Below are 21,461 nucleotides of genomic sequence, written 5' to 3' on the forward strand. Positions count from 1 at the left end.
GCCAGGAGCTGCACTCACAGACAGGAAGTAACTTTAATTAAATAGTGTGAAAGTTGAAAAGTTTTTACAGCTTGAATTTCTGCAAAATAATTATAACAATCTCTACAGTAGTTAGGTTTTTTCTTCTCTAACAGTAGAACTGTACAGCGTTTGTGTCTATTCCAAAAGGTTCAGTAAGAAATGAAAGGAGAATCAGTTCAGAGATGACTTCATTTTTAAGATGCAGTTGGCTACAATGGAGAGGAAGCAGACATCATTCTCACAGCCCAGCCAAGGTGAGAAATCACATTTTAAGTCTGAAACATGATCATTCCCACTTAAAGCCATATTCTGTAAAGAGCGGTATCTTTTAAGAATGGACTTGGAACTCATAGGAATCTATTCAGGACAGGGAGATAATTTAAAATATAACTTTTCTTTATCACGCACTATAAATACTTGGAGAAAGAAACAAAGTCTGTGTACTGTCACATGATCTTTGGAGGTCAAGGAAACAGGCTATACACGTTCATGTAACCGTTTAAATAAAAATAATCTGTCTGACTGGGATTCCATGGAGGGCATCACTGGACAAAATATGGCTTTAATTTGATTATATTTGTGTGCCACTGTTACTTTAAGAATTAGAACAAATGTTTGGATTATAATGAAACAATACACTGATAATTCCTTATATTTTCTAATTTCTTTATATGGGACTATGTTCTTGTTTTTCTGAGGGGAAAGAATACATTATGGGTCTCTCTCTCTCTCTCTCTCTCTCTCTCTCTCTCTCTCTCTCTCTCTCTCTCTCTCTCTCTCTCTCTCTCTCTCTCTTTGCCACATCCACCCTTTTTCCTTTCCTGAAAGATCACGCAGTGAAATCTGAGTGAATCCCTTACAAAATTCATACAGGAAGCATGCACAGTTGCAGCATTGTTGCTTGTCTAGAAAAAAAGTCATATTTTCTTAAGGTAACAAAACAGTTCTTTTGTGCTTTTCAAAATCCTTTTTTTTTCAGAATGTTAGTGACGATTGACAGTTTTGATGCTCAGTACAATGTACAAGTGAAATGAATATGCTTTGCATTGTTAAGGCATCCAATCTGCTGGTTTATATTTATGTGAAAGACAGAGAAATATACAAGCAGACAAGAAAGAAAGTATTTTCATTAATTTCTATGAAGTTTCTCCCCATATTTAATGCACAAAAATGCGTCACTTCAAAGGGGAGAGATTCCATGCATATTAATAGAGTAAAACAGCTTTAGATTTTTTTTAATAAGCCTCCAAAGCAAAGAATACTTTTTTAAAAATCTACGTAACTAAATGCTATAAGAATAATATGCTACTTTTTGCCATATATTGGGGGGAAAAACTTCTTAACTTAGAAATAATACAAAAATAGACAATGGCTTTGGTGAACTTAAAACAATTACTAAAAAAGTATAAATGAATTGCATTAAATCACATTTAAACAGCTAACACACTTGTGAATGAACAAACAAATTAGCACTTTTCACATAGCAAAATTACACAATAAAATAAACTAGGATGCTGCAGAGAAAAAGCAATGTACAAAGTTCAAAGTTAAATACATTATTTATATGGGTATTTTACAAAATTCTTCATTAAAAAAGCTTTATTTCTTTAATTCATTTTGCAAGCATGTGCAATCATAAAGGTAGTGAGCTCATTTTGCAAAATATGCAGTAATTCTTGTAGATTTGTGTGTGGTTGAAAATCTGTCTTAAGACATTAAATTGTATAAATAGAACAATAATTTGGCCAAAAAAATCTACAGTATTTATTTATAACTACATACAAAATGCCACAACAAAGGGAAAAAAAAACCCCAAACAGATTATTTAATGAATGCATTTGTAAAGATTTGTTGTATCTTTAACTAGGAACACTTTCCAAGTAACGAGATAAATTCCTGTAAATTGGGTGGTTTATTTTGCAACTGTCAACTTATTGTGTTCTTCACCCTTTTTCTTCTAAACATATTCTCAAAAATGCAACCACTTGTTGCTTAAGAGATTATGTTGCAAACTGAAATGGTTGCCTGATATAACAACAACTGCAGCTCAAACCAGATATGTCCTTTTTCCTATGTGTGTGCTTCTGGACCATCCTCTGGAATGGCAGGATGAATCCTGTATCTTGTCGCTCCCTCCCTCCCTCCCCTTCCCTCCACCACCCTGGCCTATTCCGAAATGAAAGATACAGTTATCAGGAAAGAATCTTTTGGTTAAAAATATGCTCAAAAATGCACTGAACGGCTCACTTTTGTGCCTTTGTCTTGTCCTATCAAATTTCAATGAGATTTACAGAGAAAGACAGTTTAAGACTGTATTTGGATTTAAGTTGGTTAAAAGCAAAAGACAGAGAGCCATGCTAATCGGATTTGCAGTTTTTAGCATTATATCCAGAGGCACTGGGTTACCAAAATAAAGGTGGAAAATGCATGTCCATTGCTACACATATGCTCCCCCCCCCCGCCTTGCAGTATTTACACAATTTTCTAAATGCAATGTTGTCAAAAAGGGTGTGGAGGGATTAAGGGGAGGGGGAATCATGGTTTCTAAAATGAAATCCTTTTTGTGTATGTGTATATGGTGTATCTTTGTATCTATGTTCACATGGACATTCATTGATACTTCCCCAGACTGCAAATCCCAGCTGTATGTGCTATCGTTGGTTAAGTAAAACATATGAAAACAACCCTTACTGGCACAGCCATTAATTTTCGAAGGAAAGAAAAACATCAATAATTCCTAACTGGCACTTCTACTTCTGTTCCATAGAAACTCATGTGTTTATTTCCCTTTAAGACAGTTTAAAAAAACTACGACAAAGAAAGTTCTTAAGTTGGCTTTTCATCTTTGTGCCTCTCCCTCCCGTTGTGATTTGTAAAAGACCAAAGGTGACCCATAAAAATGGAAAAGACCAAAGCGTATTTTCTTCAGGACACAAATTTCTCCCCAAGAACTTGGGACGGACCACTCAAATTAACATCTTGCCCTTGCAGGCTGTAAGTAGATTTCAGGAATATTTTGCAAGGATGGCAATTTTTTTTAAAAAAATGTTTTTTTTTTTTAAACTTTGCAGTTATTGTGAGAGTCTTCCTTTTTCCTTGAAGAAAGGCCTGAGTTAAAAGTTCCCCTCTGAGACTTGGGTCAGACTTTGTTCTGGAGCAGAATCCAAATCCTTCATTAGTCAATTCTTCAAGGCAATTCATTCACATGGGAGGAACTATCAAGCCAGATATAGCTGTAAAGGTAAAAAGGAAGGAGAGATAAAAATAAATCAGTTATGTCATTTGGGGCAAGAAAACATTTGTTTCAAATATTCAGTAGTAGATCATTCATCTGTACTTCAAAAGTCAGATTTACACCAATGGTGCAATTCAGGCAGGTCTATATGGTTCAGACGAACCGGTAGAGGTGGCAGCTGGAGACTCCGTCCACCCAGACGGATGTCATCACAACCCATTTTTTTATGCTCTGCACATGCGCAGAAGGTCCTGCGCATGCACGGAGGTGGCGTGAGTGAGTGAAGTGCAAGCGCGCGCACTCTCACATTTGTAAACCAGTAGTGAAGGTAAGCTGATTTCACCCCTGATTTAGACATTATAATGGGTAAAAGCTTAGAAAGAAAAATAATAGCTGATGTTAGGCAGTTAGTCCATTATTCTAGAATCACTTATTTCAGTTGTAAAACTCTAAAGTATTCAGTAAGAGCTTGCAAGAAATATGCAATCAATCTCGATAGAAGTTGTATGCACACAAGTTAAAATTCTTAATGAAGCTCAGAGTATAACCCTCAATCCGAAGTTATTTGACTGAAGTTTGACTGTCAGAAATAATCCTGCCAATCTTTAAACTTAAAGTATCAATTCTGATGAAGAAAAATTTAAATAATAAAGTTATTGCTTGGGAAAAAAAATACTTTTTAATCTTGTGGTTCTTCTTTCAATTTGCCAAATAGAGTTCTAAATTCAAGAGAAGGGCGTTGACCAGCTACATGTATGATTTGTAAGTAAGATTTTATGAAAAAGGAATTTTTGGAGATACCATGCAGAAAACTAAAAATTGTTTCATACCTATAAATAACAATTTGTCTATAAACTGTTGCCAGTTTGGAAACTGATAAAAAAAGATTTTCATCTATAACTGCTACTTAAATTTAAAAAAACCTTCAAAGAAAAAGTATCTTTCCAACTTCATACAGTAGTCAGATGGACTATGGGTAGGGCATGAAGACTGCACACTTTTCTATTGTTATTATCCTTTCTTGTATTTGATTTATTTTCTCTTCATATCTTTTATTCATGTAAATATAATATCCCTGCTCAATGCAATTGCATCATAATGTTTTATATGTTTAAGAAAGTGAGGTTATTTGAAACAAATAGTTATAAAGAGTTCACATTTTATTTCTCTACAGATTAATACAGCTACAATCTTTCAAAAGAAAACAGTTTGAAAGAACTCTGACTTCAATAGGATTAGCTCACATTAAATCATTTCAATAAAGGCATTTCTTTTGCAAAGAAATAGGCCTGTACATTAGGAGAAATCTGCAGGGATAATCTAGATTCACCCATTCCATGCAATATGAAAAATGACCTACTGCAAGCAAATATGTCATTGCCACTGGCATTCACACATGGCTTATGGTGATGGCTGTGGCACAGCTGTCTTTCAAAATGCCATCAAGGGATATGACAAATTCTGGACTTTAGATAATGTCTTTCAAGGGTACACAGTTATAGCCGCCATCTTAAAAATCTGGGCAAATGATTTCTTGGGGAGGAACTCAAACCCATGACTGCTTCTAATTCTTGTACTTTAATTACATCTACAATAATTTGATAAGAACCAAATGAAAGGGAATGGTTTTTTTCCCCACAGCCATCACCATAAATGCATGAATTGCAAGACTAATTAGCAACAAAAAGGCAATTTAGGTGAATGGCAACAGATAAATAATGTATGAGGAGACGAGAAAGCAAAATATATCTAAACTGTTGGAATCAAGCATACTAAAGGTGTGACCTATTCTGGTAGCGTAGTAAACATTCCTTTTGAAAATAGTTTCCCTTCTTCAGGGGCACTCTTCAAAGATTTGGTGTGATGGATATAGTCTTTATAACAGAAGACTTTCTTTAACTTTTCCTGACTTTGTGATCAGATTAAGAACACTTGAGTGGAAAAAAAATACATCTGATGACAGTTCCCATGCTGCATTTTGAGATATTTGTATCTTTAAATGCTAAATTTTAATTTTTTTAAATAATAGTAAGTACTGGTTGCTAAATGCTAAATATTTAGTATGTAAGTTGTTTTGTTTCTAAATGTTTTGAGGATTTTATTAAAGATGGTGGATAGATATATTCTGTGATACAATTAATACTACTAAGTCAGATATGATTAATAATTGCAAGAGTTTGAAGTTTTACGGCATACTGATTCTCAAAGTTCTGGCTGCCATATTGTCACATGGTGATATGATTGCAATTTGTGACCTTCTTTGCTAACTTCCAACATGTAAATGGGGAAGACAGCAGGAAGTCAAAAATCTCATGTGGTCCTTGCTTAACAATACACATAGTCCCTATTTAACAATTATAAACAGGGACTTCTGAAATTTTCGTTGCTGAGTGGCATGATCATATGATATCATGATTACAACTGCATTGCTTAGTTATCCTTTTTCAGACATTGTTATCAATTTTCATTAAAATGAATTTTAATTTCATTTTTTTCATTTTCATTTTTTTTTCTTTTAAAGGACTACAAAATTTCAGCAAAATGGATTATGATGCAGGTTTCTGGCATTTACTTTATTTTTAATGCTGTAGGCAAGGCTACCTTGATTTCCATTCATCTCTCCAACAGTCTTCAGTTTCTTTGGTTTTATGTAGTTCAATAAATCAATATTCTGGTTCCCGTTCAAATGCTTAGTTCTATCACAGTTAACTGGCAATAAATTGGCACACATCAGATATGTTCCTTTGGATTTCCAATTGCATGAGGTTCAACTGCAGCTTATCCTTCCCACTCTTTCATTGAGTGTGTTTTGCAGCACCCAGAAGTTTAGGCAGGTGAGAGCAGGGACAGAAGCAGTTTCACTGCAAGGCGTAAGGTAACATTGTCTAATTTAATTTGTCCATAATCCAGGCAGATCCACTTGACCAAATATATGGTTTGTGTTGACTGTGTTTCACAATGAGCCCACCACTGTGATTATATTTTTGGATTATTTTTGATCTTTTGTCATTGTTAAATACCTTGCAGATTTAAAATAAGCTGCCATTTCAAGAGTGATGCACATTTATTAGTGATTCTTCTTTCTATTATTTGCCATGCTTTTTTTTTTTAGTACAAGGCAGTTCTGACCCTTATAGCCAAGGAGATGCTTTCCAATTTAAATTCTGTGACCTAAAGACTAGTGAATAAGTTGAAGATGAATCTTAATTTTCTTTAATTCTTCTCTTTCTTGTTCAAGTCCTGTGCATACTCCATTTACCAAAGTGAAATGTGCACTGGATTTGTTTTCCATACTTTTTTATTCTTGAAGGGAAAACAATCCAATGATGGGGTTTTACCCTTCGGGTCTGTCTAGGTCTAATGCAGTGGATGTTGCATTTGTCTCTAAGCATAGTAAGTCCTTTCTGTTTACAGTATGAATGAGCATGTGTCAGTAACCCTCTACCCCCAGAGCTGTTTGAGGTATCTGGGGATTGTGAGACCCTTCTTGACTAAGTGAGCATGAAATGTCTCTCTACTCAATGCTTTAGAATGTGGTAATATGGTAATTATGAGGGGGTTAAGCACAGTAGGGCAGCCCACCAACAAGCCAAACGAAACAGTAAATCAGGAAATTGCTTTTATGATATATATGGTCCATATGTTAAATAGATAATTTTCAGTTTTCTGACTTGCGGTCCAATGCACATATGACAAATAATTTTACTGCAGATTGCACATAGGATCCAATACTCTTTTTAATCAAATCTGCCCATAAGGGTATTTTGTCATGAGAAAAATGTATTCAGAAATTGGGAAATCGAGGATGTTAAGTCAACATTACCAATGCAAACCAAACAAGAACATGAAATTGGACATAAAATGAAATTTTATAGAAATCAATGTAGACTAAAGTTCTCCAGAAAGCAATTTTTGAATCTTCAGAGATAAAAGTATCATCTATTTGCCTAACCTGGTTATTCTATTTTCATGTGAATTATCTCAAAAAGGCGTCTCACATTTCAAAGTGTTACATTTAATCCCCACTGCCCTAGAATTAAAAGAAATATTTACACAAACAAGTTCCTTTTGTTTGGAAAATGAGAGGCCAAGATTCAAAAAGGCAAGGAAATAGATCTCAAACTCCAAGGGAGCCACTTATACATTTATGCAAAGAGCAGTATCCTTATTCTACTTTTTCATTAAAATGAAGGAAATGTCAAAAACGTATATGATCGATGTAAAAAAACCCAGAAAGAAATTGTATTGTTAAGGTAGGTTGCTGAGGAATCTTAGCTTTAATGTTCTGAATTTAAACTGCTATTCTGTTAGGATTTGAAGAATGTCTATAATGGATATCTTCAGACATGTTTGCTGGTTTAATTTTTACTAAAAATAATTCATAGGAAAAAGTTGCAAGTATTTGCATTTAATAATGCCATTTTGGACTGAGGTAGGAAAGGCAAGAAAAACAATTTTCAGTTTGTCTTTAGGAAGAGCAATTGGAGAATTATCTCTTGACTATTTTTGGAAATTACTCAATCTATTTCAATAGATATCTCTTCAATAGAATTGATATCTAATGTAGAAATTTTGTGCAAAACAATAGGAAGCAGTAGATTAAACAAATGCAGCAAAACCACAATTTTTCTAGTAGCTCTATTAATGAATATATTGATTGCATTATTCTTTTAAAAAGCATAGATAGTATCATGATAATCATGATAAAAGTGTTATCACATATAACACTGACATATCCTGAAATTAAAAGAATTATCTATTTCCTACATACCCACCCTACCTAAAAATATTTACTGATGGCCTGATAACATGAATTATCCATCACAGTGGAAATTTCTCATTATCCCAGCTTGTCTTTAAATATAATGTAGTTATGAAGTTCATATATATTTAGTTTGATGAATAGAGAAGTTGTTTGCTTTAAAGTTCCCAATCCTAAATGTTATTTTAATGACGTTGATCCTTATTTTACTTGTCAGGAAATACTCTGCCCATCTGTTAATGCTGGGGTTCCATGAAAAGTAAAAATGTTCTACAAATAGAACAAGAATAGTGGAAATCATGGTATGAACAATGTTCTCCCCTTTGATGAATCATGTTAAGAATTTCCTGACACAGACATGGATATGTTGGAAATCCATGTTTGCATGAATCACAATCTACGATGGGAGAAGGCCTCAGCTACAATCTGTTGGATGGGATAAAAATGAAAATAGCTGAATAGATTTTCAAGATGACAGGTACTGTTTGCAAGTGGAAGTGGGTTATTCGTATTACGTTAATCATGGGAAAATAAAAAGACTGGTAACTACACAACGCATAATGTGCCACCTATACTTAGTGATATGCTCTCACATGCAATCTTATATCTATGGTACCATCATAAACAGTGCTGCTCTGAGTACAGGTGGTGGATATCTCAAAGGAAAAAAAACAAAATTAAAAGAAAGGAAGGGAAGATTGACTAACGTACTTCAGGAGAAGGCCAGACCCTGGAGAGACCCTGCAGTGGAGTACTTGCTAGAGTCCACAAAAGACTGGTCTGATAAAAGACAACAACAAGGAATAAGAAAGGAAAGAAAGAGAAAGGCTGGTATTAGTAAGCTGCAATAGACTCATTTTAAGCAAACACTCAGACTGTGCTTTTAAGACACAGCATTTCAGTTCAACACGGTAATAATAATGATCGGCTGTGAGGGAACCAAGGGTGAGTAACAACTATACAATGGAATCTCCCCACCATGTAACTAAAATGTCATTACACTTTTCTTACTCAACTCTACCCTGCCAATGCCGAGAAAAGCAGCATGCCCAGACTGGCCTACCTTGCAGGCTATTCCCATTGGTGCTGGTACAGGTGGGGGGAGGGGATGTCTGTGGTCTGACAACAGGAGCAAAAGCACTCTTCTGTTTCACTGCTGAGACCATATTGGCTGGTGAGAAGGAGAAGATCCCAGAGGAGCTGCTACAATTAGAAGGGAGACTAGTAGAGGATGCCATGGTTGGACTGGATGGCACAACTAGAAGAAAACAAGAAGAGAGAAGAATTATTCTTTTCAAGATCATAAATGAATTGGAGTATTTCATTTTTCTATTTGCAAGGCTCCCTTTGTGATGTCCAGAACAATTGATGTTTCATTCACTTCGAAACTGAATGTCCCTTTCTGAGAGTCCCTCATTGCAGAGGGAAACCGAGGTCTTGGGGGAAGGAAGCAGAACATGACTTGTTCCCATACCAGCAGTGTCTCAGGATTGCTGAAATTAGGCTAAACAGCACAAGGAATTATAGATATTGTATTTTAGCTTTAAGGACAAGGTTGTACAGAAATAGCAGTGGTCATTATTCCGTGGAAGTAACTTCTGAACTGCTTTTGAAAGATAACTGTATATAAAGTCAGTTTGTTCTAGTGGTTAAGGCACCAGGCTAGAAAAGAGGAGACCCCGAGTTCTAGTCCCACCTTAAACATGAAAGCTAGCTGGCAGACCTTGGCTCAGATGTTCTCTCTCAGCCCAATTCACTTTATTGTGAGGAAAATAAGAGGAAAAAAGTGTGCTTGATATGTTTGCCATCTTGAATTATTTGTAAAAACAATAAAGGTGATGATGATAATAGGTAGGTAGGTGGATGGATGGATAAGCAGGTAGGCAAGTAGGCAGGCAGGCAGAGAAAGAGAATCATCCTTTGCTTCCCCATTAATAATCCTGGATGGGTATATAACATTTCGCTTCTATATTTACACACCTTTATGCACAGTTCTATATATATTATATACATGTACAGATATGATGACATAACAATGTTGATATAATGACTGTAATGTGTTGTAGAAGGGAAAAAATAAAATAAAAATCTGCTAAAAAAATAATAATCCTGGATGGGAATCTGTTTCTTAAAGAGACACAACCTGGCAAGTTAAAATTTTGTATTCTATACCATTCCCCTAGGTGTTCTTCAGGATTAGTACTGCAAGTAAGAAAGTGATTTTGAGCATCACAAAAGCAAATTATTTTTTCTTAAATTGTTATTATTATATTTATATTTCCAGAGATAAGAAGAGACACTTGTAGGATTCACTGCCCCATGAGCCAAATAGCTTATTATACATTATAACTTGGGAGTACATGTGTAGATATGTGCATTCACTGTTTGTTGTTTTGTCCAGATTAATAATATGCTGTAGGCTATTCTTGTTGACCATACAGTTCAAGAAAAAGCACTTCTTGAAGTGCCATCAAGGACATTGGGGAGCACTTTTTAGATTATCTGCATCTATATATAATCCAATCTGCATGCACATTTTGTGTCCCCTGCAACATTAAGCTTAATTACTTTTTTAAAACCCTGCTGGTGCCTTAAATAATATAGTTAATGCCTTTACTCAAAATAGGACCAAATTACTTCAGAATTATTGTCTTCCATGATTCTGGGGGTAAACAAAAAAATCATTCACAGGCCAAATTACTCATTTTTTTAAAAAAAAATCTTGTTTAGAAATTGTTTACGTTCAGCATATTTAATGAATAATTAAATGATTTGGGAATGAAAATTCAAATTAGCTGAGGCATAGATGACTATTTTATTTGCATCTATACAGATAAAAATAATCCCTTTAGAATCTCTGTGTAAACATATGATACCATATTTCTGAACCCCAATGAAATCAATTAATGGAAATTAAATGTTCAAAGTTTCACAGTCTGACAGATACTGTTTTGGGGTAAAGTCACTTGGTATAAACACACACTTGTGCAGGGAGAGCAATCAAAGCATCCAAATTGAATTGCAACTATACAGCAATTAGTTTATTGATTTAATTAAGAATGCCACCTTTCTAATTCTCAGGTCATGATTGAAACATTTTCTGATTAACAATATTTGTTGTTAATAGGGCAGCAGTATGTATTAAGAAAACCATTCTAAGAATCATGATGATGAGACAAAAGAAGCATGATTAATAGGAACAAACATCTCACAAGTTGTAAGGCATAAATTTGGCATTGCTGAAATATTTCTAATGGTAAACCAACTACAGTAATGTTGTTTAGATAAAGCATCCTGTCAAACTCCCACAATCTCATCTGTTGCCAGTATATCAGCCCTTTAATTAGACTATTATAATCATTTAAATTATGACATATTTTCGTCTTTTCAATTACTGGTAAAATCAAGTTAATTCTCTTCCTAGAGTTATGCACAGTGAAATGGTCAACCCATATTCATGGGGAAATAAACCCCCATCATCATTTTTTTTAAAATGTGGTGTCCAGTTCAGAGATTCCTTGCGTCAAGTTGTTTGATACCATAGCTTCAATTAAATTGATTGCTGGCTTTGCAAGTTTGAACATCAATCGAATAATGGGCCTAGCTTTAACCAACTCTTTCCATACAGATTAGGGGTTATTAACACCTAACATCTCGTGAAGAACTTACATATGTTTTAGATTTGCATTTTCATGTATCATTCTAATGCTATACAATATACTTTCAGCAACAGCATAGACCTCACTGTGCAACTTTCAACTTATTTATATGGAATTAAAATCACACCAATACCTATCTGGTAAAGTTCTTGAAATGTTTTCAATCATTACAAAAGCTTAGGGTACTCAGATCACTACTCAATATATGTTGTGTAACACATATAATAATACATAATACATAATACATACTGGCGTAGGGAGAGTTGGCAGCAGATCCATTCAAGAAGGTTGGAGAACCACCTAAATTGGACATTCCAGCATTTCCATAACCATTCATGCTTGTTGTGACAGAGTTGTAGTTTGTCTGTTGAGGGGTAGTGCTTGGCACATAACCATGAGGAGACACACTGCTTGAGTTGCGAGTAAAACCTTTTTCAGGAAGGGGAAAAAAACAAACAGCTGTTTTTCAACCAAAAGTTCCACCCAATTTCAAAACATTCCAAACTATGCTAAAACTGGACAAGACTTCAGTAAAAAAAAAGCAATTATGGGGAAAAATTTGAGGGAGTGGCTTTTAAAAATAGCTTATAAAGCAATTATAAATTATTTATACTAATGTGCCCTATAGTCAAATTTTCTATGTGTCATCTAAAATGAATTAAAGTGTAAAAATTATTATAATATTCCAACTATAAACAATTAAAAATCTAAACCAGAAAGAAAATCCAAATTGTTACAAATATAATATGATAAAAAATATTATATGGATTGCTGGAACTGTATAAGCTGAAACTTCTATGAGTGACATAGATAACCAAGGTATTTGAAAACAACTGGTAGAAGAAACAGAAAAGGTTTGCCTGGTGCTGAAAGAATCACAATTACGGATGCCAGACAAGCTTTTATGGGGAAAGTATTCCATAGTGGCAATCCACCAATAAAAATATAGAGAACATTTAAGTAAGCATGATGCACTGTAGCGAGTCATAGGCAGTAGAAGATATTGCAAGCTGCTGTGGGATACAGCCCAATGCATTATTATATCATAATTTTCTTCAGATGTTTTCAGACACGCATTTAGCAACCTGTTAGCCATTTGTGACAAATCCTTAATATTTTTTTAAAAAGGGAAAAAAGGTGTTTCTTGCTTGTTAAATCTGGAAAATGGTTAACTTGGTTCTAAAACATTAAAACAAAGACAGCCATTTTTGCAATGTTAGCAACTTCTGAGATCTATTTATTAGAATACTTATGAAGACGATCAATTAAAAAAAATAAAGAAAACAAATACCACAATGCACTTTTGGTTGTGGATTTTGTGGCCTTAGTTGCATGAAATAAACATGAAGTTTCTAACTAGAAAAGGGATACTCATGCCTTAATAAAATAATAAAAATGGGCTGGATGTAATAATCCCAGAAGTGCTATTAAAACTATTATCTGGATTCTGAAGCACATGATATCTTAACATGAAATATTGCCCTAGTGAAACTTTTCTTCTGATTCTAGTCACCCCCAAGACCAGAATTCCTGATCACAGGAACATTTCCTAAGTAACATTGCTTCCTATTTCAGACATTCTATCAACAATTGAGCCTGTATTGAAATGAAGGAATCGTAGGCTTAATTTAGGATATTTTCACTTTTAGATTTATGAATCAAAACCCATTGAAATGTGTGGTTGACCATGTGTTCTTTCCTTCACAAGAACCCTGATTTATCATGCTCTTTTTCAGACGATTATGTAAATGTGTTTTACATTGCCTGGATTCTGAGCTGTTCTATATAGGACTCTAAAGGAAAAAAAAAACATGATGGTTGAGAGTCATTTGCATTATGATTTTTATTTACCACATAAAGTCTTGAAAAGAGGGGAGGGGCCTTCTTCAGCTTACCCTGATTGGTGGCCTGTGAGGCTTCTGAGACATTTACTGCTAATTGACCACTGAATGAATTCACACCCATCATGCCAGCATGGACTGATGTATTAGCGAGCGTGGGGAGTTGGTTATGATTACGAGGGACACTGTAGAGTGCTTCTGCAATATCAGCTGCTCTTTTCAGGATTATTTCCTGCCAAAACATGAGTTTAGATATGAAGGAAAGTAATTAAATACAGGTAGGTCCTCAACTTATGGCCACAATTAGGTCCAAAGTTTATGTTGCTAAGCGAAACATTTGTTAAAGTGAGTTTTGCCATATTTTACAATCTATCTTGCCACAGTTGTTAAGTGAACTACTACAGATGTTAATGTAGCAACCCAGTGGTTAAATGAATCTGGTTCCCCCATGGGCTTTGCTCGTCAGAAGGTCGCAAAAGGAGAATCACGGGACCCTGGGATGCAGAAACAGTGATAAGTATGCATCATAGCAATGGAAAACTGAGCAATGAATCAGATTATAATAGTTTCATTTGTTCAAAGGGAATAGTGAACAATAGTAACTGATACCAGGATGAATCAATTATTTGCTGTTACAGGTAGTCCTTGACTTGTTCACTTCGCTTGTCAGAAGCTGGTGGGGAGGTCTCAAATAGCAATCACATGACCCAGGGACATTGGAAATCATTGTAAATAAATGGTGGCTTCATTGTGCCCAAATTTTGATCATGTGACTGTGGGGATCCTGCAACAGTCATAAGTGCAAGGACTGGTCGTAAGTCACTTTTTTCACTGCTGTAGTAACTTTGAATGACACTGAATGAATGGTTGTAAATTGAGGAGTACTTGTATTCTATAAAATGGAGACAAAGTTATAAGGTTGAAGATGTTTATATGTAAACTAATACACGTAAAGACATATTACATGTAATACAAGTAGTTCTTAGAAAGAACAAATAGATATAAGTGTTGGGAAAACCTTTAGTCCAGTCCAAATTTGCAGTGAACAGCTATCTATCTTCCAGAAAGCAAAAGACACAGAAAAGTAGAGCTTCACAGACAAAGGACTGTAAATGGGGAGATTAATCCCAATATTTTGATATCAGACAATTGTGTGTGACCATCATTTACTTCAGTGCATGTATTTTTGGAAAGGCACATGATTCCAGTGTTAAACATCTGTCTTCAGTTTAAGGAGTTGTAAAAGAGTTCTATAAAATCTGGACCCGGCCTACTGAGAATTAGTTAGACCTGTACTTTTTAAATCACACTAAGATAAGGCTCTAAATAAAATGCCTAAATTGTACATTATATTTTACACTGATATTAAGTTAACCACTAGGCACGAGCAACTACTAAACAGCTAATACCATACTAGTGCATTCAAATTCTACTGAAAGCATAACACATTCAAACTATAAAATAGTAATAACACGGAATAGTGTTTTCATTATTTTAACAATGCAAATCAAAAATTAAAATGCTACTACTTTTAGAAACTTTGAGATAAGTTTGATTCACATGAGAATTTTTCATAGATCTATTATGGCATCATTAAGATATACTCAGCCTTCCATCCTTCCAAAATTGTTGGGACAATATGCTGACTCTGTAAACACCTTACAGAGGGCTGTAAAGTACTGTGAAGTGGTATATAAAGTCTAAGTGCTATTGCTGTTACTGTTTGCTAATTTGCAATTTTATTTTTATTTGTCCATGCAAGATGACTCTGCACAGAACACCAAGTGGAGCACTACTTAACCCAGGTTGCATTTACCTGATTGTTATGTGGCATACCATAGAGTGCTTCCACCAGATCAGCTGCCCTCTTGAGTATTACTTCCTGTTAGAAAGAAAAGGAGAATTTTATCCATATTCATGTATAGCGAATGCAGTTCTAACATCTTGCCTTCAATTTTGTTTTCAGTCACAGCCTTGCTTTCAGTCTTACATATCAACAGTGCCTAGTCAACTCAGAATATTGCTAAATCATGAATTCATCCAGTTCACACAAAAGTTAAAAGGTAAAACCTGCTTGAGCTGCAAAATAAAATCTGTCACTCAATTGTCTACTGACTGCACAGAAGCTGCTTGCAGGTTTATTGCCGAATAAGACCTACATTTCTTTGTTCAATTGCAATCAATGTCACCCAGAGCACATTACAGATTTCTTTCATGCTGTTTATTTGGCTCTTAATTTATATAATAGAAACGTGTCCTTATCAGATCAACCATATTGTTAAGCTATCTCTGGATTGCTGTTGCTGATCTGATAACAATACCAAGTTCTATGCTTTGTCTTTTTCCCACAGTTGGGTGCCATAGGCTGGCAGAAAGGTTTTGAAGACAAGCAGCAACTGAGAATAAGATATCAATGTTATTCTTCAGGGAATTTGGAGGGATGTGGGTGGAGTGTCCAAATTTTAAGCATAAGCCTAACTTTAATTTCCATGCTTGCTCACTTCTCCATCTGCTCATTTATTTATCCTTGTTGTGTTCCTAAACTCATTTGTATTATGTATATCTCTTCATTTCTCTGCTCCAGCTTACACCTTCATGGTCCCGAGACTGACATCTGCATAGCACAATGCTCTCTTTGTATTTTTAGCACGTAAAACTTTGAGAACAAGAGTAGAGTCAATAAAGGGTATTTGTAAATTACAAGTATCTTTCTACATCACAGAAACAATAATATGCATTTGGCTCCCCTTATACGTATTAAAATTTTAGTAACTTCTACCAAAAATAATTGATCTTTGTAGGCATGACAGCATAAAAGCTGAATTGTAATACATTTTTGTAAATGCTTTCTGAAGCTAGATGCATTTTTTTAAGAACTGGCTTTTGAGTTAAGCTGAGAAGCTTAACTAGGAATGTTTTATACACTAGTTAAATTTTCTAACTAAAAGAAGTAGTAATGCTCAATTTTCATATACTATAGTCTCTTATCAGAAGAGAGAGATATAATTGCATTCATTTTGCTGTCACCATAACCTCTTCAAAATCCTTGAACAACTCTTCAGATGACAAGCTTTTAGATGCATATTAGCATTTTTCAATTTAAAATTCTCTACAATATATGCGAAAAGAGTTGGCATATTACAGTAGGTACTTATGATATACATGATGTCCTAAATTTTAAAATGAGATTATAAGTATGTTTTGAACCCCCATACAATTTATCGTTCCTTAGAACCATAGCACACTCTTCCTTTCATAATGCACATTTCAATTTTTTTTAATGCTTGCAGCCAGCTGCATTATATAATTGATGGGTTTCGAATCAATACATTTGAAACTATTTATTTCTGAAGAGATCACTAGCTCTTGTCTTTGTCCTCTCTATGCATCCTGACCAAAGAACTGAATAATTTACAAGCGTATGAATTGAATGCACATGATACCCATATGGAATCAGGCCAGGCTGGTTCAGCCAAGCTACTTAGAAAATCAGTGAGCTCAGCCTGTCTTGTAAATGATTAAAAATCTAGAATACAAGAGAAAAACAGCTTGTCACATTTGACTTTTCCAGTTCCTAGTAAATTAAAACATCTTGTCCAGACAAGATAATTTTGGAAATGTAATGCTATCCCAGGTAACATCATCAGCTGTTGCATAACATTATTATAAAATGGCAAATCTCTCTTGTTGTTATGAGAAATATGTCTTATATCTTATATCTTGTATGTCTTATAAGCCCATATTAATAATAACAACTGTATTTTGCTTTAAGTCTGAGCACCAATATGCACAAATAAATCAGATATTAACTATGGAACAGTTTAATTCCACCAATGGAATTTCCACACAAAATTATAACTTTATTTTTATGTGGAAATTCCATTGGTGGAATTAAACTTTTGGACTGTCTTAAAGGAATTACATGCAATCTAAACTTCCATTCTTCACAGATAGTTTCTTAAGAGTTGGTAAGATCACAATAGTTTCTCATTGGAATATATTGAATAAGCATCACTACAATTTACATATTGTCGATGTTTAGTTTCCATTTCTTTATAACAAGGAATTGCCTATACATTTCATGTTTTCTTAACAAAATTGCCACAAAGTAACACTGGTCTTTCATGTAGCTTTCTCAGATGTTGCAAAACAATTATGGAAAACATCTTGTCAGGTAATTTTTAAACTTTTACACAAAAATGCTAGTTTTTCTGTTCTATTGTACGTTAACATAAAACATTCTAAACAGCGACCAATGTAATTTAAAACAGTTTAGGTTTCAATCCATTTATGAACACAGTCCTGACTTCAGACACAATGTGATGCGTAAAAGTCTTCTAAAAAGTACCGTTCATGCAACAGCCCTGGCAAGGTGGCTGAATTGCAGTGACCAGAAAATTGTTCTCACCTCCATGTCATTACGTTCATAGCGAACCAGCCCCCGAGCGTGTTTGTGTTCGGGATCTAATATATTGCCTTTCAATCAGAGCTGAGAGCCACTGAACACATAGACAGAACATGACGAGCAGGTCAGGAAAGCAATAAAGATTTTACAGAGCTGTCCAAGGTGCTAAATTTACTCAATAATGGGTTTGGCACCATAGTGTTAACCTCTCATTTACTACCAGTTTGAGAGACTAAATTGAAGTAGCTGACTTCATTTACCTTGAAATGTATATTTTATGACATTATGTAAGTAGATTGAAAGGGCCCTGCAGCTTTTAACAATTTAAGGGGCTAAAGCATGTTCAAGATTACGGCTGGCTATTTATCGTAGATTGTATATTGTACTTAAAAGTATATGGAATATTACAATGTACTGATTAACCTTCTGAATGGTATTGTAAGACGATAGCTGATATAAAAAAATATCTAAGCCTTTGAAAGCAATATTGTGCTGCTGTGAGTGTGCCTAAAGAGCACCACAGAAAGGTTGTCTTTAAATAGACAATTAGAGCACTGTAAATACATTCACACACCAACGTTTAATATTTGTTTTTGGATTAACGAGTTACAACATTCCCATGTGCATTAATAGTATTAAGAATGCATATTCCTTTCCATGACCCTAGACTATGCCCCTTTCCTTCTGATAACTTATCAAACTTCTATTCTAGACATACTCATTGGGTATTAAATATTAACAGTGAAGACGATAGGCAAAAGGTTGCAACTGTTCTTTTTACTGACTAAAACAACTAATTAAGAATTCGGAGAGCTAACATTTTTAAGAGAGTATCTGGAAAAATAGGAGCATTATCCCTGTATTCTTTATTTATTTATTTGATGTCATCATGGATTGGCTAAGGCTTGACGAGATTAAAGTGGTACACCAACCCCTACAAAATTAATCAAAGATGATAAATCAGGTGAATGACTTAGCTTTTTTTTTTAGCAAAGAAAATAAATATGTGGTTTATGGATGTTAGTAGTCTGTAACCAGAAAGCTTGGAGGTCAGAAAGCATGTGCTATATGTTCACTCTAATCCCTACGATTTAGGAGAAAAAGGAATTCTGGCTGTAAGAAAAGTCTTCAGTCAATCAGCTATCTGCAAGACCAACTCAGTACTTCAGAATTTATTGTTCTTGAGAATGATTACTGGTTTATGTTGAACCTCAGAATTTAATAGGAGCTATTTCAGGTTAGATTGGAAGAGAAAAAGGGGAGTTCAAGCTTTTTATAAAAGGATTTAAAAAGGGAATGTATTATAGTGCACTGACCTACACTTAACTTTTAAGCATTACTGAAGGAAGAGATTCTTACACAATTCAGATAGATCAGCAAGGAGAAATCCACAAAAAGATCTGTGGTTTGATGATTATTAACTGATATTGTGCAACTTTTATTACAGAGTAATTCATAATAGTTTTGTAAAATCAGCAAGAAATAGTGATGGGATAAAGAGGAAAGAAATCTATCTAACAGATCAAGACCTCTATCATTTGGATATGTACATGTGGTGTTTTTTGTAAGCTTTCTTAGGACAGGAAAGAACAACTTATAAATTACATAGGTTATTACCATCACACACACACATATATGGGTGCATATGTATATGTATGTTTGTGTACAGTTTAATCCAAAGAAATAACAAATACGTTTCTTGCATTTAGCTTATTTATTATTTCAGAATATAGTTGAGAAAAATAGCAGGCTCTCTTCTAAAAGGAAAGCAAGATGAGAAAGAAATCCAATACTAATTAGCCAAGATAATTACTGAATTAAAGTGATCTTATGTACTCAGAAATCCTAAAGCTTTAACTTTTTTCACTCAGTCAATCTTTCCATTCTGAAACATCACAAAGAATCAAATATAAAAATGAACCTGGGGTGATATTATATTATAAGAGATACAACTCTGAAGTAAAGCGATGTGTCTATGGAAATAATATGTTTGGAAGTTGGAGTAAAACACAACATTTACTTAGGGTTTCTATCACAATATTCAATATGAATAATACCAATGATAATTTATCAATTCATGTCACTTGCTTTTAACATGATTGCATAATATCTTATGCAACTGTTCAAGGCTTTCTTGGCTCAATTACTCTTCTCACAATTAAATCAATTAAGAAATGGGTAAAATGAACATTGTAGGTAAATACTGATTTTTTTTAATAACAAGTGATTAATGTTAACAACCAGCCACCTTCAAAGAATTGTTGGTTCCAAGCAATATATTTTCAGTCAATAACTGTCCAGAACATATGAAGCTTATCAATTACTTAAGCCCCAAGAGTGATAGGAGATTTTAAAACTCTATTAGCATTATATTGTGACAAAATTAACCAAGAAGTCATTCATCTTTCATAGAAGTGCTTTATGACAACAATTTCATTTATATATTTCATATGCCATTTGCAGCTGATCAATTCTGACTTCTAGTTTCTTATTTCATTGATGTTACAGCAACACACCACATTATATTCTAATAAAAATTCTGATTTTTCAAGAAAGCAGGTCTTGAAAACTTCAGATTTAAAGATTGCTAATTGATTTGAAGAATCTTATCCAACTTAGAAAAAATATGACTAAAACATCTGTGAAGTTTTAGTTATTATAGTAACACATACCCCTTTATATTAGGATCTTACTGCATATGCCAGGGTATTTTTCCATGTAAAACATATGCTATATTATTGAGTTCTATTAACATCTGGCACTTGCTGATCCATCTGTTCACCCAAAATATATATAATAATCTATTTCTTTCTTACGTTTAAAAATTACTTGCATTTTTTGACACTCCTATCTGGATAGAATCATTGCTGCTATTTTTGGTGTAAAATAACCCTTATGTACAGGTAATATGAAATAACACAAAATACTATTGACACTAAAGATAAAGAATCAACATATCAATCCAACATTCACACTCTATGCATATATATGTGTGCACATGTACTTTTAACTTCCTGAGCACTATTAAATGGAAATTAACAATGTAAAAAGACTCACCCCCCCCATCTAGATGTTATGACTTTAGTTAGTTTAGAAAGCCAGAGCTTGCTCATACCCTCATACTTATTTTTCTGATTGAACTCTTCAAGATGTCTTACCAGGCTTACTCATTGTCTGCACTATCCCCTTGTCTACCCTCTCAAACTCTACAAGTCCATCTAAACTTTTAAATAAAACTTATGTCTGACGGAATCTTGTGGATAATGAAATTCAGGATCCCGAAGTATAGTCTACAGCAGGTAAAACTTTCCAATTTCCTTTGTGTGTCTAATTTAAAATAACAGGCACTTGGTGATGGTAAAGACCTTAGTTACTGAAAAACTGCTCTCAGTGTAAACAATGCTAAACTAGCTTAGTCTTCCTCCAGACCAAACATTACAGTCCATGCCTTAGGCACTAACATAAATGCTCACTGAATGACCTTGTCACCTGCTCTACACACTGAGCCAAGCTGATAAAGGAAATATGGTAAGCATAT

The 21,461-nt window shown here is 34.3% G+C and overlaps 1 protein-coding gene across 6 annotated transcripts in view; it reads right to left on the minus strand.

Annotated features, from left to right (window-relative positions):
• Positions 1 to 2,162: 2,162 nt before the first annotated feature.
• Positions 2,163 to 21,461, minus strand: part of EBF1 (EBF transcription factor 1) — a 363,592-nt gene continuing 344,293 nt past the window's right edge. For 3 of the 6 annotated variants that reach the window (XM_081934502.1, XM_081934501.1, XM_081934500.1), the window contains exons 12-17: positions 15,335 to 15,400; positions 13,573 to 13,750; positions 11,927 to 12,106; positions 9,082 to 9,276; positions 8,730 to 8,798; positions 2,163 to 3,254 (exon numbers count right to left, since the gene is read on the minus strand). In XM_081934502.1, coding sequence (XP_081790628.1) covers positions 8,731 to 8,798; positions 9,082 to 9,276; positions 11,927 to 12,106; positions 13,573 to 13,750; positions 15,335 to 15,400 — 687 coding nt within the window. In that variant the 3' untranslated portion in view covers positions 2,163 to 3,254; position 8,730. The remainder of the gene's footprint in view (positions 3,255 to 8,729; positions 8,799 to 9,081; positions 9,277 to 11,926; positions 12,107 to 13,572; positions 13,751 to 15,334; positions 15,401 to 21,461) is intronic. The other 3 variants (XM_081934505.1, XM_081934504.1, XM_081934503.1) reach the window with 1 other exon arrangement.

Source organism: Natrix helvetica, assembly GCF_964273705.1.
Source record: "Natrix helvetica genome assembly, chromosome: 1".
In the NCBI taxonomy this organism is placed as follows: domain Eukaryota; kingdom Metazoa; phylum Chordata; class Lepidosauria; order Squamata; family Natricidae; genus Natrix; species Natrix helvetica.